Source organism: Lepisma saccharinum, chromosome 11 (assembly GCF_977018435.1).
Source record: "Lepisma saccharinum chromosome 11, izLepSacc3.1, whole genome shotgun sequence".
NCBI classification, from domain to species: Eukaryota; Metazoa; Arthropoda; class Insecta; order Zygentoma; family Lepismatidae; genus Lepisma; species Lepisma saccharinum.
The window spans coordinates 48,044,912-48,072,608 of record NC_139239.1 but is presented as its reverse complement, the minus strand read 5'-3'; the positions used below and the strand labels follow the sequence as shown (position 1 = coordinate 48,072,608).

Genomic DNA, 27,697 nt, shown 5'->3' with positions numbered 1-27,697 from the left:
TCTTTTTTTAAGGAAAATGAATCTTTGTATAATGTATTTCATTGAAACAAGAAATTTATGAATAGATTTGAATGTATTTCTTTTTTATCTTACAGATTTCTGTCAATGCCCTGATAACCATTTGTGCAGGCAAAATGAGACACAGACCACACCATGGAAGATTTGGTTCTGAGAGACAGCCACTTTCTCTACAGGAAATAGGTTATAAGAAATTATGCAGCATGATTATTTTCTTTTATGACCTTGAAAGTAGTTTCTCTATACTGAAGGAAACATGGAGAGAATATATTTGTCAACTACCCGCCACTGTCAGAAATGTGCTGCTGCAGGAACTCAAGCAAATGTGTCCAAAAGGAAGTCATGCAGCCTGTCCATATCATCTCTATATACACGAACTGCTGCTTACTCCATGCACCTGTACATTTTCTATGTATGTACCTAAGAGCTTCAAAAGAAAACATTTAAGTTCAGTGATAAAACTATTAGCACAAAACAGCAAGGAGCTACGATTGTTGGAATTAAAGAAACCTTATTGGTTGTCAACATACAGATGTAGCATAACAAATTATAGTCACTTCACAAGCATATTCCAGTCTGCAAAACATCTAACCTGTTTGACTCTTCATAAATTGTGCGATGACACAGTGATGAAACTAGTGGGAGAGAACTGTACTGTGTTGCAGACACTTGATATCTCTGGATCCAGGCAAGTGACATTCAAAGGTGTACATCTGTTGACACAGAACATAACAAGAGTTAAGTCAGAGAATCAACCAGCAAATTCTTCATGGGAAAGTATTTCGTTGGGACTTCCAAACATGTTTCTTCCACTGGAGGAATTTGTACCAGTAGGGGAATCAGTGAAAGAATATGTGAGAAGCAAAAGTCCTCTTTGTAACACACTGAAGGTCTTGATACTGGATAACGGTATGCTCAGAATAATCACAGTTAAAGGATTGTTCGTGATATTGGAATTAGTTCCAAACTTGGAAAGTTTTGGATGTATGGATATGAAAGATTTCTTCTTAAGACTGCAATGTAAATTGGAGAAATGTGAACAGTTGAGAAATGTAACACATGTTCCTTCTCTCAATCTAACATACATCTGTTTCTCTTCCTACGGACTCAGTGCATTTGAACTGATGTGCAATATTTGTCCCAAACTGAATTATTTGGAGTTCAAGGGAAATACCGTACATATGCCAACATTCAACTACTTGAAACAACTAGAATCTCTGAGTATTTCTGGAATTCTAATTTCAAAGAAACTAGATCTTGTTGATGATATATCAGCAGAAGCAAAAAAGAGTTTAAAATTCCTTACATTGCACAATGAAAAATTTAATGCAACATTTAGACTCTATTCTGTCTTTTCTCAATTCCCACATCTGCATGAACTCAAGTTGCGGTCATTATACTTCACATGGGGCAGGGAGGATTTGGCAAACTCAAGCCCTTTGCTTTTGCAGCATCTTACCAGTATTGATTTTTGTGGCAGCGTTTCAGCTGAAGCTGTTATAAATATATTTAAGTGTACTCCAAATTTGGAAATATTCAATGTGGACCGAATTTTTGATAAACCTACAAATTTCTTGCAGAGATTATGCGAGATAAGAAAATTGCCAAAATTGGAAACGTTCTGGGTGTCACGGGAATACTTTCTAACCAGAGAACCAGATGTTTCCTTTTTCTGTAACACTTTTCGCAACATCAGGTCAGTTGGTAGTCTTCCATGTCAGTATCCAATTCATTAAAAAGAAAGAAGAACAGTGTCCCACTGTTGACGATTTGAAGAAACCAATTTGTGTGATTAAATATTTTGAAAGTGTATTGTGTGGTGAGTTTTCCGTAAAGTTTTTTGATATGTACAAGATAAATCTGTTTTTGAATGCTACAAAATATTTATACATTGTTTTGTCAACCAAAATTGGAGGTTAGTAATATGATTCACATAATTAATTTCTTTGCAATTATGTTATACCTTCTGATATGATATTTTGTTATTTTGATCCAAAAATGTAGTATTGTGTGCAAGTAATTGTTGCAGGAAATAATGACATGTTCAGTGTTCATTAATATTTCTTAAGGAAGGGAAGATATATTTTTTGTTAGTTTCTGAAATAAATTAGTAATTATTGATCTCTGTTTTTTTACTTTTTCTTATTTCATATACCCCATGTTATGCCCATACACTGAACTTTTGAATCAACTCTCCTACTTGAAGTATAACTGAATTCTTGCTAGAAAGTGTCTCACTTTGGTTGTTTTGGTTGGTGTCATTCCATGCACATGCATAACTAATCTCGTAAGATTTTCAATAATAACCTGTGAAAACATGAGAAGATATTAAGTGTGTTTTTTCTCTTGAATGCACACAAATTGAATACTCAAAGGGTAATAGTATGTATTCTGATATAAGTGAAAGAAAAGGAAGTAGTACAAATTCATGTATTTTAAAAATAAAGTTTTGTATCTAAGCTATTCAATATATTCTTCAATTAAACGTTTCTTGCACAAAATGTATTGCTTATGATTTAATGTACATGTACAAAGTAAGTTTAAACAAAATCTGGACAATGAAGTCTGCACTTTATTATTTATATTTGGTATATTTTAGTGTTCAGTTTGGAAAGCAATGTGATCCATTGTGCAGTTATTGTAGCTAGTAAATCTAGTAAGTCTGTGTGGAGAATTATAGAGGCATATTATTTCAAGAAGTATTCATAGTGTTCAGCATATGAGTGCATAGACATTTCTTAATGGAAGTGTAGATTTGATACTCCCTGTTGTTTGATGGTATTTTATAATCCTGAACCATATTTGTAATAGTACATTGTTCTCGAAAAATATTCAAAATTTTGATTCTATTATTTCATGAAAATGGAAGTTCAGTGTGTGATGTTTAATTAATCTGAGATATACAATCCAAAGTGATGGTTAAATACTAGAACCTAGAAATTGGTTGTAGGCTTTTTTATGCTCGACTTATACATACATATTTATAATAGATTTATTTTCCTATAGTTTACGGTTATTACAAGCATAAGAAAACAGTTTTTCTTTGTAATAACCGTAAACTACAGGAAAATAATTCTATAATGCAAGCAATGCGTACATACAAGAAAAACTATTTACAATAGATATTGACAAAAGAGATTAAGCATTCTTCTGCCCATTGCAACGTGCAATGAAGACATATGGTGGATGTGGAGAGGACTCCACACATTCACAACCATGGCAGTTTGTGGAGGTGACGTGATCAACACCACACACTGGCCATGTTTATCCCTCAGAGTTGCCTCCTGGTATACCTGACTTGCATGTTGACAATTATCTTCTTAGTTCACATGTTGCTTACTTTATAAATTGAAATATAATTTGCGAGTGGTCACGTGAAAAGGAACCCCTGAGGGCAAGAAAATTGTTTTTTTTCCCGTGTGTGGAGATTTATTGGAAGTAAAATAAGTCAAACCCAAGAGTTGTATTGCTAATAGCTTTAAAACAGTGAGTGTGTTTATGAAGGCATACAAAACCAGTTACACTAATTTGTTACATGGTTATTCACACATCCACCTAGGACACAGTGCAAATTATTTGAATGAAAGTGTATTGCTTGTATGAGCATGTGGTGTGCCCTGGTTGCTGACTTTACACAACACTGCCAAATGACTTGCACAACACGGGAAATGTGCTCGATGTCACTGCACAACAGTATTTCCAGTTTTGCTCTTCCCTTTCATACGTTCAGATGTCTGCAATAGCATGCATAGTATGAAAAAAAATGTACATCAGCACAACGTTCACAGTACAAACGTAACAGCAAGCATAGGAACCTGTGTAATTCTGATCAACATGTCATCATGTGCAGTTCTTCTCACATATCCATCATTGTGCATTGTCAGTTCAATCATTATCGACATATGGCAACATAATATTAAGTTTTTTGGTTCAGAGGTACCAAAAACTTTATTTTGTTAAAACATACATTCTAAATCAATATTATACACTTATAGTACTTAAATTTAAATAAAGTTTTTTTTAACCTTTGATCCGAATATTTTACTTTGGGTCTGAGAGACCCAACCCATCCACTTAACTTACTTTTTCACCTGTCCGTTCTAGGGTTAAGAAGTGTTTCATTGTTTGTACAAGCTGTTCTCTATGTTCACTGTCAATTGTTTGCTTATAATCAATGAACAATATAAGAAGCAAGTCTATGGTATGTTCTGACATTTTTTTTACTTATTTGTTGCATGAAAAATAATTGAGCTGTACTACATATACTTGTTCTCAAATCCATTTCAGTGTGCTTTCTGAGTAGCTACTTGATTCTGCCATTAATGATTCCCATGGGAATCAACTTCAATAGTGAGCTGACAGATTTTATTCCAAATCAACTTAAGTGGTCTCGAAATGTGGTTGATCTAATGCTTGCTGACATCTGGTAGAAAAATATCTGTGCATTTTACTCAAACAAGGAAAGTGAGAAAAATACGTATGTAATGGCATTACATCATACAAGGAAAGTAGAAAAAATATGTATGTAATGGCATTACATTCTTGTAAAAAAAATACATGTTTGATACATCCCCCTACCCCACATCTTTCACTAGTATACTGTGTCACATTGTATTAAGATTATAACTCTCTCGGAACTTGCACTGAAAGCACACTGAATTCAATTCCCAGTGTAATCACTCGTACAAGAAATTTTAGTGGAAAATGCAGGCTCGACCAAGACTTCAACTCAGGTCTCTACTGTACCAAGCTTACACTTTTCGCTAAAATTTCTACATGTGTTGAATGTGATTGTGTGAGGAACAGTTTATTATATTGTAGTTGTTGTTCCACTACTAACATATTCATGTTTCTTTGCACTGTAGGAATTCAAATTTCTCTTGATTTTTGTCTTTCATCGTTGAAGCAATTCTGTACCCATTGATGTATTCTCAAAAAGTTACACAATAGAATGTAGGGATACATGTGAGCAAAATATATTATCTTAAATACCTCTTACATCAAGAAAATTGGATAGACCTTTACCAACTAACTGACACAAATGATATCTGGGAATTGCTAATAAGCCACTTAACATATTATTTAAATGTAGCTTGTCCCAAAACAACAAAAAGAATATACCCTAATAAGAAGAAAGTGCCACTAACAGAAGAAATTATACTTTTGAAAAGTAATATGAAAATAGAATATGAAAAATTTAGAATTACAAAAGACACTAAGCACCAGGAAAAGTACAAAAATGGAAAAAAAAACTATTCAAGAAAGCCATAAAGAAACAAAAATCAAATATTTTCAGTAAACAAATAAAAAAGTCAATTAATAAACAAAAAAGCAATTTGGAAAATTGTAAACAATCACAATGTATCAAACACAAACAATGATAAAGCAAACATAAAAGTCATTAAGGATGACACTGAAGTAATTGACCCGAATATCATAGCCTATGTAACTTATTCAACGAATATTTTATAAACTTAACCAACACAGAGAGAATGAAAATAATGACAAAACACTGGAGATCCCAATGGACAAAAATTGGCCAAGCAGTATATAGATCCCAGAAGTAAGTGCTAATGAGCTAAAAGAAGTCATACAAGGTTTAAAAAACAAAAAATCTCATGGACCTGATGAATGGTCAGCTGAACTTATTAAATCCTGTTCAGAATCTATTTTAGAACCCCTGCTGTATGCAGTTAACAATTCAATAAAAGATGGTACATTCCCCAAAGTTGTAAGAAACAGCACAGTGATACCCATATTAAAAAAAGGAGCTGAAACAGACATTGAGAACTACAGACCTACCTCCCTAACATCTTTTTTTTTCAAAGATACTGGAAAAAAGTTATGAAATTATATTATAAAGTTTTGTAACAAATATAACATAATAAACAGAAACCAGCATGGATTCCAGAAAGGGAAAGCAATAAACACAGCTCTAGCACAGTTAATAGATTATGTAACCGAAACATTAGAGAAACGCAAAGCTGCAAACACTATTTATCTAGATCTTTCCAAGGCATTCGATAGGGTAAAACATGACTTGCTTATGGTCAAACTAAGCAACATAGGAATAAGAGGGATAGTTTATGAACTTATCCAATCTTATCTACAGGACAGAATGCAAATTGCTCAAATAAGCTACAACACGCATGGTATAGTCACTAACTTTAAATCACAAAGTAGGAAAGTGTTAATGGGGGTACCCCAAGGATCAATCCTGGGACCCCTGCTCTTTATTCTGTACATGAACAATGTACCAGAATACTCAAACACAAAAATTGTCACCTGTGCAGATGACACAACCGTTCTTGCCAGAGGTATCGACCCTATGAAGCTTGAAATAAAAACTTTTATCACTATAAACCATCTGGCACAATACTTATCTTCACACGGATTAATAATAAACAACAATAAAACAAAATTTATGATATTCAATACAATCCGAAACATGGATTTTGAGTCACAAACACTATGCATAGACAATGTGCTCATAGAAACTGTATCTTCAGTAAAGTTTTTGGGAATAACACTAGATCAAAAATTAACGTGGGAAGAACAAATTAACAACATGTGCAGTAAACTATCATCTAATCTATACCTGCTAAAACAAATATAATTTAACAGAAATTAACAAATGCATATATTATGCACTAATTTACCCCTATGTTGAATATGGCATAATAGCTTAGGGTGGATCATTTTATAATAATACTGTCAGAATACTGAGACTTCAAAAGAGAGCACTTAGAATAATGTACAAACTAGGCTATAGGGAATCTTGCAAGGAGTTATTCAGGGAGAAACAAATAATGACAATATACTCCCTAAGGCTATAACGTTTGTTCTAAATACTGGAAGCTTGACTAAAAATAACCAATTACACAACCACAATACAAGGGGGAAATATAATTATTACCAGAACCTACACAGACTCAATATCTCAAAACAATCACCAATGAATGCCGGGAAAATATTCTACAATCAGCTGCCTCATGACATAAAACTGATATCTCCAAAAAATAAACAAATACAAACAATAAAAAAATATTTGACAGAGAGAGCTCTCTACAGTATCAAGAGAATTCATGGAACAAGACAATACAAGGTCAATGTACTAAACAATATGTATTTTAATTGTATTCTTATTTCAATCATGCAACAATGATAATGTGTTTTTGTTTTTATTGTAGTGTAATGAAGTGTATTTTTCAATTTTTACTTTGGTGTAGTGATGTAATGTACTACACAATGTTTCTTCTTTTTTTGTTATGATGTACTAAACTAATTGTTATTTCATTATGTATCTTGACGTTTTCCATGCCCTTTTAATCAAGGGTCAACGAAAGAAAATTCAATTCAATTAGGAGAAAAATCACATATTCATAAGCAGCTTGTTTTTCTGATTGACATTGCAAAAGAGTACTGGTACTGAATGAATGAAGCTCCAAGGAACTCTATTATTAAGCAGTATGAAATTGATATTGGACATTTGGTTGGGCAGGATTTCACCATGTACAGAATACTGTATTTCCCTTGTCTTCTAGCACTTAAAAATAGTAATAACAAAGTTGATATTTTAAAAGTATCCCTAAATATTAAAGTGTATATACCTTCAACTTACTGGTAGTAATTGAGCAGATACTGAAAATGATTGAACTTTGACTTTGACCTACTGTCTAATGCTAAAATAGGAATTGTAGCTTTCCTGGTGACATGATTCAAACAAGTGTTCTCGGGTTACCAACCAGGTTAAGTCTATGTTGGCGTCCAATGTTTCGAGCACATACATTGCTCTCATCATTAGGGAATATAGAAATGGATACCAGTGTAGAGTTAAATATATGACAATCATGGGGCGGAGTTTAGATTCTGTTTTCTTATTGGCTCGCTCTGGATCCTGGTGTTCTTATTGGCTGCAGCTTTGGTTTGGTGCTTTCCCGTGATCAAAGGAAAGCATCAATCTCAACTGGGACGTGGGACTCCAGCTCAGTCACGGCTGGAACTTGCTCCTCCGTAAAAACAAAGCTGCAGCCAATAAGAACACCAGGATCCAGAGCGAGCCAAAAAGAAGACAGAATCTAAATTCCGCCCCATGATTGTCATATATTTAACTCTACACTGGTCTCCATTTCTATATTCCCTGATGATGAGAGCAATGTATGCAAGCAAATTGCAGCGTCCATAAAGGACCGGGCAGTTCTCCCTATGAGGTAAACTTGTGATACCAGCAATCGGGTAAGATAGCCGAAATATACAAAAATCTGGTTCCTTTTTATACTAAATGGTTGTTTACAAAATGCCAAGGAAACTTGGTCGATATTTATATGTATCTATGGATTTACATAATTACATCATGCAATTTAGATTTTTACAATATTTACATAAAATAATTAAAGTTCTAAATAACATACCTTTGTAATATATTTTTCAATGCCAAAAACGTTTACATATTTATTAATTTTGTTGTCTTTAAGAAATGCAAATTAATTCTCGAACATTCTAATCTTGTGCAAGTCACAGATAATTCATACACTCGCAGATGTTAAACTCCCTATTTTCAAATGGAAACATGACCAGATTCGACTGGGGCAACATATGGTGCCCTTCCAATAGGAAAAATAAAAATAGAAAAAAATTTCTTACAGTAACAAATTATTAGCAACATTTTTAAAAGATTTTTCCAATTTTTCAATTTTTTTTTCTCAAAAGATAAATTCAAAATATGGTCATGATCTTAACATCGCCACGACAAAAGAATAATAAATAGTTTTGTTCTTGAAAATGAAAACATCATAAGCTACAAATTAATACATCAACTTTTCATTAACAAATTCCTGAATAATTATGTAGATAATAACAGTTATCTATAAAATATCATAGTTCTATGTTTTTCATAAAACTTGATTATGGGCTAAAATCGCCACATCAATTCTCTTTGCACAAGTCAACATCTAGATAAACTTTCAAACTATTAAATTCTTGAATTATGACATTCATCGGTTAATAACTGTTAACAATAAAATGTCAATGTTTAGTATTTACAAAATCATTGTCATTCTTGCTCTTGCTTCTTCCACCACAAGCTGCATGTGTGTTGAGTTAACTGAAGTTGGATTACACCTTCCATACTGCACATCTTTCACTTAATCATCTGGGTCGTAACCATCCATCAAAGGAAATGTTGAGTTACACTGATGTATCAAGTTCAAAGTTTTCTACTTCTCTGCATTCTTCTGGACATGGGAACAGGATAGGATGAGGCAAGTACAAGTTTGGTGATGCTAAGAAAAATCTCTTCAGGTAGCGTTCTTTGCTAATTTTGGCCAACCAGGCGTTGTACTTCCTTCTATAACTGGGTTCTTCCTTCTTGTTCAATAACTGCAGCTACTCTGGTGCGAATGCTTTCTTCTTAAAACCTGCTTCATCTGCGGTCCATGCATCTGGATCTGGAGTTTCCTTTGCCATAATGGAGTTTATAATCGAAGTCTTATCCCGCAGTGCTTCATCCTCCTCTTACTGGCTTCTGGAAATCAATTTCTCCTCCATGACGTGACCTTCAGTAGTCAGATATATTTTATTGGCATCTGCATCCAAGTGAGCCTTGTATCTTTTGAAGAAAGGATATCCAAACAAAAGTTCAGCCTCAAGATTCTTCACTATGTATACTTGATCCTCAAACGTTTGACCTCCAATTTCTAAATGAATCTTCCTGTATCCAACAATGCGTGATCTCTCATGTCCAACAAAATCCCTTAACTTCACTTCTAGACATCCCTGTAACTTTAATCCGGGAAATCTCTTACATAATTTCATCCAGATGTCATTATCCATCATGGTGCATTCACTTCCAGTGTCTAATGTACACCTTACGGTTAGTCCCAACTAACTAACTAACTCTCTAGCCTTCTTAAACCCGAAGGTTCATGGCTGCAGAAACACAGGCCTTCCATCTGTCCCTATCTTGAGCAAGATCTGTATACTCTTTTCCATCCATACTGATTTCCTTTAGGACCATCTCAACATTGTCCCTCCATCTTCGTCTTGGCCTTCCTACAGGTCTCTTACCATCAGGTTTCCCAACAAGAATCCTGTAAACTCCTCTTTTCTCTCCCATTCGTGCCACGTGGCCTGCCCACCTAAGTCTTCTTGATTTAATTATTCTAATAATATCTGGACATGAATACAAATTATGTAGTTCTAAATTATGTAGCCTTCTCCACTCACCTGTCTCCTCATCCCTTTTAGGTCCAAAGATTTTCCTAAGGATCTTATTTTCAAATACTCTCAATTTATGATCCTCTTTCAATATAAGGGACCAAGTTTCACACCCATATAATACTACAGGCAAAATTACTGTTTTGTATATTTTAACTTTTAGTACCTTAGATATTAAACGAGAAGACAAAAGTTTATGAAGAGAGAAAGAAGTAACATGCATTTCCTGAATTAAGGCTACTTTTTATTTCCTCTTTAATATAATTTTCATTTGTTAATATTACTCCTAAGTATTTGAATTTGTAAACTGGTTCAAACGAGTTGTTATCAATAATTAGATTTTGATTATTACCTAATACTTGGTTTTGGCCTGTAAGCATATATTTAGTTTTCTCTTTGTTAACTTCCAAACCTATCTCTTTAGCAGTTTTGAAAAATATTTTAGCATTATTCTTAATTGTATTCACATCATCCCCCAGTAAGTCTACATCATCTGCATATGCTAACAACTGAGTCACACCATTTAATTTTAGTCCTTCTTTAGTTTCTTTTACCTTCCTTACAGCATATTCTAAGTCAAAATTAAAGAGCAATGGAGATAATGCATCTCCTTGTGTTAACCCATCATGAATTGTAAATTTGTCAGACATATTAATACCCACACGAATTTTACTTTCTGTTTCACTGGTGCATATTTTTATCATACTAACAAGCTTCTTAGGTATTCCAAACTCTACTAATGTATTATATAATTTATCTCTTTTGACAGAATCATATGCTTTTTTGAAATCAATGAATAGCTGTTGGACATTTTGATTATATTCCCACTTTTTTTCAAGTGTCTGTCTGATGTGAAAAATTTGATCTGTAGTTGATCTGTTACATTTAAATCCACATTGATAATCACCTATAATTTCATTAGCATATGGGGTTAGTCTTGTTAAAAGAATGTTAGACAATATTTTGTATGTTGTTGAGAGTAGAGAAATTCCACGGTAATTATTGCAGTTCATTTTATCACCTTTTTTAAACACAGGAACAATTATGGATTCTTTCCACTGTTGTGGGATTTCTTCTTTATTCCATAGTAAACAAATTAATTTATGAATTTGACATATTAATTAATTTCCACCATATTTAATTAACTCAGCTGGTATTAAATCAATGCCAGGTGCTTTGTTATTCTTTAGCCTTTTAATAGCATCTTGAACTTTAGTCAAGTAAGGTTCTGGAACTAAAGGTTCTGCTGTGTGTACTTCATTTACTTCTGATTTATCTCCTACATGGACATTTAAAAGGTCATTAAAGTAGCTCTTCCATCTATTTAGAATATTGCTTGGTTCAGCTAGAAAATCACCATCTTTATCTTTTATCAAGTTTACTTTAGGTTGCCACCCCTTTCTAAATTCATTTACACCTTTATATAAATCTCTGATATTTTTATTTTTGCTGTTTGTTTTAATTTCGTTAATTTTGCTTTTCAAGTAATCTCTTTTTTTACTTCTAAACGTGCAGTTAACTTCTTGCTTTATTCTATTATAATTGCTTAGATTTGTATCATCCGAATTATTTAACCACCTAAGTCTAGCCTGATCTCTTATTTCTATTAGATTATGACATTCATTATCAAACCATGGCTTACTTTTTCTTGGTTTATGGTATCCTATACTTTCTTTAGCTGCTGATTCTATTGCAATTCTTATTTACGTCTGTCTCATTTATATTTTCATCATCATTTAAATCCTCCAAAACATCAAATCTATTTGACAGTTTAATTTGGTAATCTATCTTAATTCTTTCATCAGTAAACTTTCCTGTATCAAATTTTATAACTTTTAGATTTTGTTGCTGATGATTTATCACTGCGAGTCTTTCTCTTAATTTAGCAATTACTAAATAATGGTCACTGGCACAGTCAGCACCTCAATGTGTACGAACGTCAATTATACTAGTATGCCTTCTCTTATCAATTAGAATATGATCTATCTGATTGAGTTTTACCATCTGAAGAAGACCAGGTATATTTATGGATATATTTATGTTTAAAAGTGGTACTTTTCACAATTAAATTCTTTAGGTTGCAAAAGTAATCAATCTTATACCATTATCATTACTTAATTCATGAAGACCTTCTTTACCAATCGTGGGTTTAAATGTCTCTTCTTTGCCAATCTGTGCATTACAGTCACCTAACAGAATTTTCATATCATACTGAGAAAATTTATACCTGTTCTAACTCTGTATAAAAATCATCTTTAGTATTATCATCTTTATCTTCCGTTGGTGCATGTATGTTTATTAAAATAATTTTACACCACCTACCCTGTAAAACTGCATATGATATCCTATCATTAATAAATTCTACTGTTTTAAGAGCCGAGATAATTCTATTTTTTATGAACAAGCCTGTTCCAAAATTATGATTTTCAGTACCACCATAGAAAAAGTATAATTTTTAGTTTTACAATTCCCTTCTCCTTGCCACCTAACTTCCTGGACAGCTACTACATCTAATTTATACTTAGCTATCTCATTAACTGTACACTGAAATGCCCCAGGCTGGTAAAGGCTCAGAACATTCCAGGTGCCTAATTTAATATCCTTATTCCTAATGTAGATCTTATCCTTAGTCCAGGGACCTCCCAAAGTAGTCCCCACCCGGAGATCCGAATGGGGGACTATTTTACCTCCGGAATATTTTACCTTGGGAATATCCATGGCCTTATAGTGCTGTTTCTTGACATGTCTTTTTACAGTGCCTAACCCCCAATATGAATGGAGGAACTGCTACACAAGACAAACACAAACACATTAGACAGCACAATTACTACTCAAGATGAACACAAATATATTAGACAGCACAACTACTACACAAGACACATACAAACACATCACAACTATAACACAATATAAACACAAACACACCACAACTACTACACAAGACAAACACAAACAAATTAGACAGCACAACTACTACACAAACATACTAGATAGACAGCACAACTACAACACAAGACACATACAGACCCACCACAGATACTACACAAGACAAACAGAAACACATTAGACAACATAACTACTACACAAGATAAACACAAACACACTATGCAGCACAACTACTACACAAGACAAGCACACATACAAGCACACAACTACTACACAAGACAAACACAAACACACTAGACACCACAGCTACTACACAAGACAAACCCAAACACACTACACAGCACAACTACTGCACAAGACACACAAACACACAACAACCACTACACAAGGAAAACACAAACGCACAACTACTACTACACAAGACAAACAAACACACCCCAACTACTACACAAAACTGAAACTGGTTGACAACTATCATAATCCAAATATCAAGAATATAGATCCACATTTAACTATATCCTCTTGGCTATAAAACACTTTCTTATTTGGAATTCTCGAATAAAGGACCTATCCCCTGAGATGAAGATATCTGTAGCCGTGGTATAAGTTTATTTTAAGAAGTGCACTAGAGGGATGTTGCACAAGTGGCAACCAACGTTGCGGCTGGTAGAATCGTAAATAAGGAAGCGAAAAGAGAAGAAAGCCAAAATGGAGGAAGAAAATAAAATTCAAGGCGAGAACACTTCCACAAAAATTTCTGTTTATTATTGGAGCTTTCAGTCAGTATCCAAACCGTAAACGTGTTTTCTCTTTTATTTCTCCTTTAGAATTCAGCAAAAGTTTCAGGCCAAGATATAATTCTTCTAAATTATCTTCAGTGACATCTGGTGGCTTGCTCTCACAACAATTTAAATTGTGAGGCGTTGTAAAGGTGAGAGCTTCCTCTACAATGAGCTTATGTTTAAAAATGTTTTGCTTGTTGAGGGAAAATCCCATGAAACAGCCCCAGGATTCAAAGGACAAGTTTCAGGAACTTTATCGGTCTGGATTCTGCATTCCCTCATGTTGGTGGGGTTTCCATATTTCTGATAGGGTACGTTTCGATTTCTATTCCAAAACTGTTTCCCCTTTCCATCGTGGTTAAACTTATGATTCCACTTCTTTCTCTCTGGAACCAGCTCTGATTGGTCCGCTCTTCTATTTGGGTTTTCTGTGCTGTTTGCGATTCCTACGTTGCGGATTCGATGTTGTGGTTGATTCCTTCTATCTTCTCCTTTGGGATAGTCATTCTTCCATCTATATAGCTGTTCAGACACCTCGTATTGACTCAGGAAGTTGGTCAACTGATCTATGTTCACGGGGTCTCGGGTTAGTACCAACTGTCAAATTCTGGATGGTAGTTGTCTCATTATTAGGTTCAGCACCTCTGATTGGTTTACTCGTTTAGTTAAATTGCAATAAGAGGCATAAACGCCCCAACAATATTCTTCCAATGAAAGTCCACCTGCTTTGTTATAACGTTTATTCCTTAGCATATTCAATTCCCTTTTTTTGCTTCGCTCGAAGCATATTACCTTGTGAAGGAGCTACAAAAATGCTCGTAAGTCTTCCATTTCTTCTGGTTGGCTAGGAACCACACATTTGCCTTTCCTACCAATAAAGACGGGAGTATCTTTAGTCTGCAAAGTGTAGGCATTTTCATGAGGTTCATATAAGCATTAACCTCTTCTAAATATCTTTCTGCGGATACCGAGTTGATCTCTCCATTGAATTTTGTAAGGGAAAATACGTCTGACATCCTGAAGTACTTTCCAGAATCTTTATTGGATACTGAATCAAATTTCTGCTGGAAATCAGTATTAATACTTCTGTGTTTATTGGCCTTCCTTCCTTTATTGGTTTGATTAGAATCAGAATTGGAGTCTGAAACATATGGTGTTTCTGCACCAGATGTCTGGGAAAGAACTTCGTTAAGTTGGGTTTCTTCTCAACTATTGCTTTCTTCCGACTTCTTGTCCTTACAAAGGCAACTGGTTTGTTGGGAAAAGGTCTTGTTTATTTCCTGAATCGCATCCTCAATCTTTTCCAGCTTCTTATCTTTCGTCTCACTTAATTCTTTTACCTTCTTTCTCCTTCTTCTCGGACTTTTTCAACTAAGTCATTTAATTCTTGTTTATTGGTCCCTATCATAGAAGTGAAAATTTCTTTATCTTCTTCTCTTTCTTACGGAGAAACTAGTACTCATTTTTATCCACGAAGCTGTTTTTTTCTTTTTCGATTAATTTCAGTGGCCACTGCCATCATCCTCGTTGGAATTTGCTGTACTTTTGCTTGGCGTGCGTCTTTTGTTTGTAGTTCTCTGGCTAGGTCCGCTGTTGTTAAGTGTGCATCTCGGTCTGTATCGTCTGCTATTTCCGGGCGATAACTGTTGTAGTAGGGGAATCCAAGTGTGGTTATCGATGTTTAGCTCGTGCGGGAATTGCATTATGGCGTGCGTTTCCTTGATTGCATTTCTGTATTTATATACTACCGCGTCTCTCTTTTCCCAATTATGAATTATCTTTCTTGTTGCCTTTTATTCCTCTCTTTCTGCATCTTCATTCATTAGTTGCTCGCTTTCTTCTCTTAAGGTTTTCTGGAGTTCTGAGAGTAGGTGAAGCGTTTCTTCTTTCTGCTTATCATATTCTCCTTTTATACTCTCTCTAAACTCTAGACGTAAACCCTTGGTCTCCCCTTTCTCTAACTGCCTCTGTTTTATGTTTTCTTCCTTCTCTAACTGCCTTTGTTTTTCGTTTTCTTCCTTCTCTAACTGCCTTTGTTTTTCGTTTTCTATTTGCAGATATTTAAACTCTGTAAACATCTGATTGATTTCATCTTTCTCTCTTTGTCTCTGCTTTTCATATTATTCTTTCTCATTCTGCTTCTGCTTTTCATATTCTTCTTTCTCTTTTATTCTATGTTCTGACAGAAAGGACCGAAATTCATCTTTCTCCTATTGCTTCTGCTTTTCTTATTCTTCTTTTTCTTTTAATCTTTCTTCTGACAGAAAGGACCGGAATTCATCTTTCTCCTTTTGCTTCTGCTTGTCGTATTCTTCTTTTTCTTTTAATCTTTCTTCTGACAGAAAAGATCGGAATTCATCTTTCTCTTACTGCCTCTGTTCTTCATATTCTTCCTTCTCCTTCAATCTCTGCTTTTCCCTTCTGAAGTCTGCATGCTCAACTTTGCCATAAGATCCAGTATCATCTGCTTCAGATTTCCCTCTGTGATGACGTCAGCACTTGGTTCTCCAATATACCGGTTACACCTCATAATCTCAGCCTTTCATGTACATATTTGTGGCAGACTGTACACAGCACCAGATCTTCATCCTTCTTCTCCTCTTGGGTACAGCAGGTCAGTTTCTCCCTAGTCTTACGGGTCACTGGTTTCTGTGGTCCTGACATCATGGCTTCTTCTTCTCTGGAACAGAAATGCACAGATCGTCTGCCTCTATGGGAACTCAAAGAATCCACAGGTGGGTAGCTTCGGGTCCTGTCACAGTCGCCACAAATCACTGACACGCACCTACACTGGTGCTCTAGGGCCTAGGACTGGTTACTAAGTTACCTTGGATCAGATTTCTCAGTTAGCTATTAGGGTAACTAAATTTCAGGCTCCCGACTTGGTCACTGGCGTCGGATTTTATACCTTTCTAAATTTAGAAATGAAAGGGTATGGAACTTTCTTCTAATTAAGTCTGTTTTTATTTTCGTTTAAGCACAGTATAGAATTTTGGATGCAGATCTGAGTACAAATCTGAAATGGGTAACCCTTCCAAGATTATTCACGGTTGCTTTTTGGGATTGCAAGAACCCAGAGCCGAGGCAGCAGGTTTATGAGAAACTAACCCAAGCAAATTTTAGCATCCACAAAGAACTGAGCAGTTCTCCCTACGAGGTAAACTTGTGATACCAGCAATTGGGTAAGATAGCTGAAATATACAAAAATCTGGTTCCTTTTTATACTAAATGGTTGTTTACAAAATGCCAAGGAAACTTGGTCGATATTTATACGCATCTATGGATTTACATAATTACATCATGCAATTTAGATTTTTACAATATTTACATAAAATAATCAAAGTTCTAAATAACATACCTTTGTAATATATTTTTTCAATGCCAAAAACGTTTACATGTTTATTAATTTTGGTGTCTTTAAGAAATGCAAATTAATTCTCGAACATTCTAATCTTGTGCAAGTCACAGATAATTTATACACTCGCAGATGTTGAACTCTTTATTTTCAAATGGAAGCATGACCAGATTCGACTGGGGCGACACATGCGCTCGAAACGTTGGAAGCCAACATAGATTTAACCTGGCTGGTAACCAGAGAACACTTAATGCTAGTTATGTTGGTCATGAATAGTCACCACATAGAATATGTGAAGAATTAAATCACAAGCATTCACTCTATGTGACTTCATGTTATAATAAGAGATGGTTTTGCTTAACTCAGATATATATATGCTATCTGATATCTACAGTGGGTTCCATAGAGTATCCATCCTCAAAATTATTTGGCTCATATAACCTACATACTGCAAGCTGCTTCCTCAACTGTTGTGTTAGTTTGCGCTTTCACAATGAGATGGCACTCCACGATATCCAGAATATTTAACTTTCCATAATCACCTCAAGATGAAGACCTTCTACCATGTTGGCACTGCTAGCTATATTTATCTTACACTTGGAGCCTTGGTGTGTGCCAGTACAGGAGAAACATTACTACTGATTGGATTAGGTTATTTTATATTGCTTTTCTGTTAGTTGTGGCTAATTGCAATGGTGAGGGTGAGTGATATGATGAAATTGTTGAAGAGAAAGGAACACTCATGCCCAGCCTGAGATTCTAACTTGGGACCCCTGACATCTTGCATTTTTCTACAATGCCTCAAGGCATCAAAGGAGTCATCAATCTTCTTGAATATAGAGGATGCACCTTTGGATAGTGATGAGAAGGTGTCATTTTGAAAATTGCCTACTGCGGAAAAGACTTGGCATTTTCAAATTACCCACTTAGAGAGTTAAATATTAAAAATAGAAACAAATGCAACTTTGTCAAACGAACCTTTTGCAACTATGTGAACAATCACTGAATTGAATCTTTTTTTGGGGAAAATATGAATCCTTGTGTAATTTAGTGCAATTAAACAAGAGATTTATGAATACATTTTAATGTATTTCCTTTTTTTCTTACAGATTTTTGTCAATGCTCTGGTAACCATTGTGCAGGCAAAATGAATCACAGACCACACCATGGAAGAATTGGTTCTGAGAGACAACCACTTTCTCTGCAGGAACTAGGTTATAAGAAATTATCCAGCATGATTATTTTATTCTATGACCTTGGAAGTAGTTTCTATAGCCTGAAGGAAACATGGAGAGAATATATTTGTCAACTACCCGCGACTGTCAGAAATTTGCTACTGCAGAAATTGAAACAAATGCATCCAAAAGGACGTCGTGCAGCTTGTCCATATCTTCTCTATATACACGAACTGCTGCTTACTCCATGCGCCTGTACATTTTGTATGTATGTACCTAGGAGCTTCAAGAGAAAACATTTAAGTTCAGTGATAAAACTATTAGCACAAAACAGCAAGGAGCTACGATTGTTGCAATTAAAAAAACCTTATTGGTTGTCAACATACAGATGTAGCATAACAAATTATAGTCACTTCACAAGCATATTTCAGTCTGCAAAACATCTAACCTGTTTGACTCTTCATAAATTGTGTGATGACACAGTGATGAAACTAGTGGGAGAGAACTGTACTGTGTTGCAGACACTTGATATCTCTGGATCCAGGCAAGTGACATTCAAAGGTGTACATCTGTTGACACAGAACATAACAAGAGTTAAGTCAGAGAATCAACCAGCAAATTCTTCATGGGAAAGTATTTTGTTGGGACTTCCAAACATGTTTCTTCCACTGGAGGAATTTGTACCAGAAGGGGAATCAGTGAAAGAATATGTGAGAAGCAAAAGTCCTCTTTGTAACACGCTGAAGGATTTCATACTGGATAACGGTATGCTCAGGATAATCACAGTTAAAGGATTGTTCGTGATATTGGAATTAGTTCCAAACTTGGAAGGTTTTGGATGTATGAATATGAAAGATTTCTTCTTCAAACTGCACTGTGAATTGGAGAAATGTGAACAGTTGAGAAATGTAACACATGTTCCTTCTCTCAATCTAACATACATCTATTTCTCTTCCTACGGACTCAGTGCATTTGAACTGATGTGCAACATTTGCCCCAAACTGAATTATTTGAAAATCAAGGAAAATACGACTGTATATATGAAAACGTTCAACTACTTGAAACAACTAGAATCACTGAGTATTTCTGGAATTCTAATTTCAAAGAAACAAGATCTTGTTGATGATATATCAGCAGAAGCAAAAACGAGTTTAAAATTCCTTACATTGCGCGATGGAAAATATAATGCAACACTTAGACTCTGTTCTGTCTTTTCTCAATTCCCACATCTGCATGAACTCAAGTTTCGGTCATCATCCTTCACATGGGGCAGGGAGGTTTTGCCAAACTCAAGCCCTTTGGTGTTGCAGCATCTTACCAGTATTAAATTGTGTGGCAGTGTATCAGCTGAAGCTGTTATTAATATATTTAAGTTTACTCCAAATTTGGAAATATTCAGAGTGCACCAAATTTCTGATAAACCTACAAATTTCTTGCAGAGATTATGCGAGATAAGAAAATCAAAACTGATAAAGTTCTGGGTGTCACAGGAATACTTTCTAACCAGAGAACCAGATGTTGCCTTTTTCTGTAACATATTTCGTAGGGTCAGGTCAGTTGGAACACTTCCATTTCAGTATCCAGTTTATTAAAAGGAGAGGAAGAAAGTTCTATTTTTTAAATAATATGCATCTTCTAATTTTATGTTTTGGTGAATTGTCCAAAATTATACGTAACACAAATCTCATTCACATTATAGGTTGTTTGTGTTAAAGCTAATAATCCTCTTGTTAAGAATTTGAAGAAACTAATTTGTTATGTGATTAAATATTTTGAATGTGTATTGTGTTGAGTTTTTCACATACACACTTAGTTTACTCAGCATAAATTTAAGATTTTGAAGTAATATGATTTGCATACTTAGTTTCTTCCTCACAATTATGTTACACCCTCTCAAAATAGAAATTAAATTTGTATTCTCTTAATTTTTTTTTCTAAAAATGTAGAATTGTATGGAAATTGTTGCAGGTAATATTGGTATGTTTATTGTTCATTAATATTTCTTAAGGGAGGGAAGATATGATATTTCTGCTTTATTCGTTAATTTCTGAAATAAAATAGTGATTGCGGATTTTCATTTTTTTCTGTTTTTTTTAATACTTCATGTTTTACCTGTAGGCGCTATCCATCGGAAGGAAATGCTTCGTGCAAACGCTATAATTTTAGCAGAAAAACTTCTGGTTTGTGTACTCGCAACATGTTGCTAAAGCAGGGACGTCAGAACTTATTTCAGAGTGGGGGGGGGGGAAGTTCTTAAATCCACCAACATTGTATATATATATATATATAAAAAAAATATATTAATTATATATTTTATTTTTATATATTCATGTAATTTATATTACATTTTAGATTAAATTATAGATGCTGCTCCCATCGTCCTCTCCACTAGGTAATATAATTGCACAAACAAGAGGTGATAAATACATTAACCAGCCAATCGATGCTCTGTTGACGTATTCAATTCCATTTATTCTTACTAAACTGTGATGGTACATTGGGGCAATACCAGCTTCATTGAGGTCGCATCACGATCTAGAAGAGGGGCTCCTTAATATATCGAAGTTCTTAATTGTTCAAGGCTTTTTTTTTTAATCATATAATTTAAGTATAGAAAATTACCAATGGCTAGAACAAAGTTAGAAGAACGTAATGACTGAGAATAGAAAGCAACCTTTTGAGAAGCCCTTGCATCGCGGGTTTACAGGGTCCTTATAAAATATACTGTTCTGATTTCACAACGTTCATCGGAAGTGAGCTCCCTACCAAGACTAAGACCGATAAAACTTTCTTAGAATCTACATACCATTGCTTAAAGCTGAAGCTAAGGAGACACTCAGCACACGTAAGAACAACACATAACCCCACAGAGGATGATACTGGCTGCGGGTCCAGGCACCAGAACCCTGATGGGAAAAGTACAGTAGAACCAAAGGCAACGTAGACCCGCGAGTCCGTGCATCATACTCCAGCGTCGAGGGGAGGGGCAGAGTGAAGCATGCTTTGACAACTCATCAGTAAAACTGAAAAACTTTTCTCAGATAAAGAGCACAATTAAGAAAGTCCTCTATTCAACTGCGGCTAGAAGATCACTTGCTTGGGATGGTTCACTTGGACAGCTCTGCTTAACTGACAAGGTTGAAGAAATTTAACAACATGAAGTGAATCATGTTCTTCTAGAAATCGAGTTTCACACATTGACAATAGTTTTTTTTAATGTCTGGTACATAATGCAATGCATTTCTTTTTAGTATTTCACCTCTGCATATATACTCGTATTATTAAAATAAAGCACATCAACTTCACTTACTGTACCAAAACAGTTATTTTTTTTTTAAAAAAAAACAACAACTTAATGGGTGTTATTTTTAGAATCCACAAAAAAAATTAAGGAATTTTGGGGAATCCGAACCTTGGACCCACAACCTGGATACGTCATTGTGAGGGATTAGGGGTTGAGTGTCCACTATGTATACTATGTATCAGTGATGTGCCGTAGATTATAAGTTTACTTCTACAAGCGTTGTCTGCACATAATCTACACGTAGATTACATTGGGTTGTAGTTTACATAGACTGCGTAGACAATCTAAAGTGCATTAAAATTAATTGTCAAGGGTTTCATGAAAGGAAAGTGACATTTTCAACTTTATTGGTTCCTAACGAAATGAAAAGAATCCTGTTTACAATAAAATTTCTCTTCTCTTCTATCATCAACTATGGAAGAAGATAAATAGTATGCAAAAACCAACAAAAGATGGCAGTCGTGAGTCAAGAGTGTTTTTTTCCCCCCATAAAACACTAGAATATTTCCTATATTAGGTTTCTTCGTAGGTGAAAAATTGTTCGAATTTGGAAGAAAAAGTATGAAAAGTTCTTCTCACACATCAGCAACTGATACGGAGTGTAATTTTATTTTAATTCCACGGCGCCCTTTGCTAAGTTATCACCTTTCGCCATGTTGTTTACATAGATTACGTAATCTACGTGTATAAAATAGTCTACGTGTAGAATGTAGACTATCGTTGTTTACGCGTAGACGCACATCACTGCTATGTATCCACCAACTCCCAAACTTTTTATGTGCAGAGCCAGTAACTATTTGAGCGATTGATTGCAGGATATTGCACCATACTTACGCTAAATATATTGCATAATGTACTAATTAATTTTTATTATGAACAAAGACAAACCGATGTGGAACGTGGGCAGTAGTTTGATTGGCCGTGAACTAATTAATTAAAACAATGTAAAGGACAGTGTATCTCGTAAACATTTCATGTTGTAACACTAGTATATGTGCAACGGGGAACAAAAAATCTCGGGGTCGCAGATTCAATCTTATTAACCAGCCATCCTATTACATTTTCTACAGTTCTCATTTCTGTAAAGTGAATGCTGATGTTGCACCTTTAATAATTAATAGACAGGAACATTTCTCTCTCGTTTTATTGTCGGTTTTTCAACAGTGAAAACTCCAGTAGTAAATAACCTGGTAGAGAACTTTTGTCTGTAATAGATAAATTTGCATATTATATGTACGAATATGGGCTACGTAAAATTGGAATCTCCACCCTCAAAATAGTCTCGCTCGTCTCCTATCACCTCCTCACTCGTATTGGGGAGTTACACCTTTCCAATCATCGTTGCCTTTAATCTAACTTTATAAAGATGTGACGTTAGGGATACCTTTTCAAAACTGTCATGAATTTTCAAAAATGTCACTTACTATTGTCAGTTATAATCAACTTTATATGCTATTTCGAGCGGGATACATAGATCCGAAGCACTGAAATTGTCCCCTCTCCCTAGGAATCGAGCCTTGTCCCTTTAATGATAAGACGACTGCATTAGCCACTACGCTATCATCGGTGAACAGCCAGTTTTTGTAATGTTAAGTTATTCTCGGAATCGTTACTAAATGATAGCAAAAAAAAGTTAAAATATCATACAAGCCATTAAAAATATTCTTAATGCTCCTTAGAACAATTTTTGTTTTCAGAATTTAAAATAGCGAAATGATTTTTGGAAAGACAGACAAATAAAAGATTACCCCCCCCCCCCGGCTGGCCCTAGGTGGGGGCCATACAATATACTCAGGGCCTGTAACCAAAACATTTTCAGAAGTCTGAAAAAAATCGAAGATTTTTGTTCCTTAGTCTGAAGTACAGTGTTCTATACAATCGCAATTTTCTATTACGTAAAAGCAATAAGCAGGCAGAACAAATCAAGAAATATGTGAGGTTCTAAATTGGTGTTTCTTTTCATAGTTAAAGGTTATTATATTTAATTTTGACGCGCTGTGGTGAATTTACATTGTTTCATGTACATTAATATTACCACGTCCTGATTTTATAATTAAATTAATAGTGCATATGAGCAATTTTTGATTGAAATGTTTGAACACGAATTTTATTTAGTAGTTGTTTAAAATATAATTTCTATAATTTGGGATATTTTTAAGTGTCAAAAGAATCAATGTAGTTATGAAATGTCCGATTAGTTGCTTCATTGGAACAACCAGAGACTTATAAACCCACAATAAACTGTGCACAATCAATTATCTTTATCTGACACGGGGCACCCTGTATCGCTGGGCCTCGGGAGAGTGCCCGAGTTGTATCGCCGGGACGGCTCTGCCCCCGCGCCCCCATCCCCCCAAGAAAAGCCAGCGTGAGACGAAATGTGGTACTATGTGTTACCGTGCGATCAATGTTCAGTTTTAAATGTATACGTTCAAACAGGGCCAATTACCGTTAGTAGTGGTATTTGTGGTAGGGACAGCGCCACTTACAAGTGTAGAAAAGGCGAGGCTATTTGATTGAACAATCAGATTTGCTTACACTTAAAACAATGCCAAGATGGGGCCTGTACCCCAATTCTTCAGGTGTGATATGCTCTGATTTTTAAGAAGCTCTGATTTTTAAGAAATTCTGAATTTCTAGTGTAGAAAAGGCGAGGGCTCAACAGATAGATTTACCCATACTTAAGACAATGGCAAGAGGGGCTTATACCCTAATTTTTCAGGTGTGGAGGTTTGGGTTTAAGTCCTCATAAAATATGAAGCCTCCCCTGATGGCAAAATGATAATATTGTTGTCTTGTAAACAAAAGGCTCGGGGTTCGAGTCCTGATAAAATATTTAAGATTGAAATACATGTGGCAAAATAATATGTCCACAAGTGAGATTTTGAGAATAATTACTGCTAGTTGATAGCCCCCAAATCTGAAACCCCCCTCCCTCCTCTGCTCAGACAGATTCGGCCATGTGTGTAAAAGCTATATCTGTGTGATTGTTGTTTATAAACTTGTCAAAAATATGGCTTTTTTGTATGAAAACATACAATCCTGAATACAATTCTGGTTTTGTATTGTTCTGTTAATATAAACACAAGTGAGACTTACAGAATATTTATTGCACAGTTCAAAATCCAATTTTGAATTGTAATTAGTTGATATAGAGATGAGGTTTTAAACTTGGTGAAGTGTGTTGTACATCAGCAAAACTATCACCAAAACCTAGTTACTGCTGTTGTTTGGGTATAAAAGCACCAGCTCAGCCACTAACTGCTGAACCCAACTGATATTTTTTATTAAGTATAAAGTTTTGAATTGAAGCCCAGAAAATCTTATATAATAAACAACAAGAAAAAATGCCAAAACAAAAATATTGCAATCGGTGTAATAAAAATATATCTAGTTCTCATTGGGCTAGGCATTGCCGTATTTGTAACTCTAAGAAATGCAGAAAAGCCACAAAAATGTGTCCAAGATGCCATAAAATATTAAGCAAGGCATATTACAAATGGCATAAGTGTAATTCTTATGTACAGTCATCAGCATTGCCCTCACAACCATCCACATCTGGTCTGAAAAGGAAGCATGAAGCACCTGTTAATGCTGGACCTGCAAAGCAGCCACGTTATGAACCTATCCATAGCAGTTTTAATGCCCAACTTAGGGATTATCGGTTTGTATCAGAGCCAAGATGTGGCATTGAGAATTTTTTGAACAGTAAAAAACCTGATATACAGGCAATTCTAAATGCACAAAATGGCTCTTATAAGCTGTCCCTCAAATTGTATACTCAATATAAGAAACCAAATGGCACAAAATTTACACAGCCCCACATAACAGAAACTGTACCGGTTTATTCAAATACAAATTCGGACAAAATAATAAGCAGGTTGATAGATCAATTGAATATTAAACACTCTGAATTTGCAGCAAAAGAGTCTGGATGGAGCCTATGCGGCTCTCCACACAAGTTATATGTTAATATTTCTGAATTCAGCCCATTAAAAGGTTCTACATATCTGCCATTACCTGCTAATATCAAAAACAAAAGAGCCGTGGTCAATATAAAAAATACCGACCAGAAATGCTTTTTGTGGTGTATTTTAGCTGCTCTGTATCCAGTTTCAAAGGATCCTCAGCGAATAACTTATTACAAGCAACATGAACATGATTTTGACGATGCAATGGAGGGTTTGGAATATCCAATGTCTGTTCAGAATATTGATAAATTTGAAAAAAGGGCCAGGCACATCAATGGCAAACAATTATCTATTAATGTATTTATTTGTTCCACTGGCAATTGCCCGATAGCACCTCTCAGAATCAGTATACTTGATGATGAATCTGCTATTCCGATTGATTTGCTCTTAATTGAAGGGGATGGCACACACCATTATACTCTGATACATAATCTTGAAGCTTTAGTGAGAACACAACTAGACAAATCCAATACAATATTCAAGTTGTGCAGAAGATGTTTAACTGTATTTGATGGTAGAAAAATGGTGAATGGTGTTTGTGAAGAGAGTGCAGAAATTGCAAAAAACAAGTTAATTGAGCATCTGAAATACTGTGGGAACCATAAACCTGTTCATATGGTAATGCCTAATCCAAGTGAAAATTGCAAATTCAAAAAGTTTGAAGCCTTGTTGGAACACCCAGTATATATTGCCTGTGATTTTGAATCGAACCTCAAACCTCTTGCATTCTGTAGCCCAGATCCCGAAGAATCATCAATTACACCATACCAGCAACATGAACCTTCCAGCTTTTATTGTGTGGTTGTACAGGATGGTGTTGTTATTAAAAAATATTCATACGTGGGACCAAATGCCATCAAAATATTTGCATATAGAATAAAAAATGTGTGCCGTGACATAGCATCTAACATCTTATTAATATCAAAGCCTATGTTGCCTTTAACAGAGAAACAGATTGAAGATTTCAACAAAGCAGAAAAATGCCCGGTATGTGATTGTGAATTTTCAGATACAAATATCAAGGTTCATCACCATTCTCATACAGATGGTAAATTCTTAATGGCCCTGTGTAAAAGCTGCAATATTAAGATCAAGAGACCAAGATTTATCCCCATATTTTGCCATGGAGCATCCAATTATGATTTTCATCATCTGATCAGGTACGAGGGGTTTGACAAGGAGAATTTAAATATTTTAGCTGAAAATGATGAGAAATATATATATATTAGCAAGATAATTAAAGTTGATGGTGTTCCTATTCACATAAGATTTCTTGATTCTTACAGATTTTTACCTGCTAGCCTGGCTACACTGGCAAATCAATTATCTGATGATCAATTCAAAATCACAAGTGCCTCGTTTCCAAATCTGGACCTGAAATTAATTAGGCGGAAGGGTGTATATCCATATGACTATGTTACAGATTTTTCTAAATTTGATGAGTGTTCCCTGCCACCACAAGAAGAGTTTTACAGCAAAATCAGAGCATCTGGAATCACTGATGAAGATTATCACCATGCCAAGTTGATGTGGAACAATTTAAAATGCCAGACACTTGGTGATTATCACATGGCATATTTGAAACTTGATGTCACCCTCTCAGCTGATATACTGCAGGCATTCAGAAAATCTTCCATGCGAAATTATAGACTGGACCCAATGTATTTTTACAGTGCCCCGGGCCTAGCATGGGCCGCAACGTTTTTGAACACTAACATGCAATTGGATCTGATCCCAGATCAAGATAAGTATCTGTTTATGGAACAATGTATAAGAGGGGGGATGGTGCAATGTTCCCAGAGATATGCCAGAGCAAATAACAAATATATGCCTGATTATGATCCAGCACGGCCATCAAATTATATACTCTATGTAGATGCAAACAGCCTCTATGGTCATGCCATGATGGATAAACTGCCATATGCAGGGCTTGAGTGGGTTGAAAATTTCAATATTGAAGATCTTAAGGATTTTGATGACAGTGAATATGG

The 27,697-nt window shown here is 35.1% G+C and overlaps 1 protein-coding gene across 7 annotated transcripts in view; it reads left to right on the top strand.

Moving 5' to 3' along the window:
• The window catches only part of LOC145994778 (uncharacterized), a 147,355-nt gene extending 127,054 nt beyond the window's left edge, over positions 1 to 20,301 (top strand). For 4 of the 7 annotated variants that reach the window (XM_083131037.1, XM_083131034.1, XM_083131036.1 and 1 more), the window contains exon 3: positions 18,366 to 20,301. In XM_083131037.1, the coding sequence (XP_082987163.1) occupies positions 18,366 to 20,023 (1,658 nt within the window). In that variant the 3' untranslated portion in view covers positions 20,024 to 20,301. Of the gene's footprint in view, positions 1 to 95; positions 2,140 to 18,365 lie in introns of those variants that run through there. The other 3 variants (XM_083131039.1, XM_083131040.1, XM_083131038.1) reach the window with 1 other exon arrangement.
• Positions 20,302 to 27,697: the final 7,396 nt, after the last annotated feature.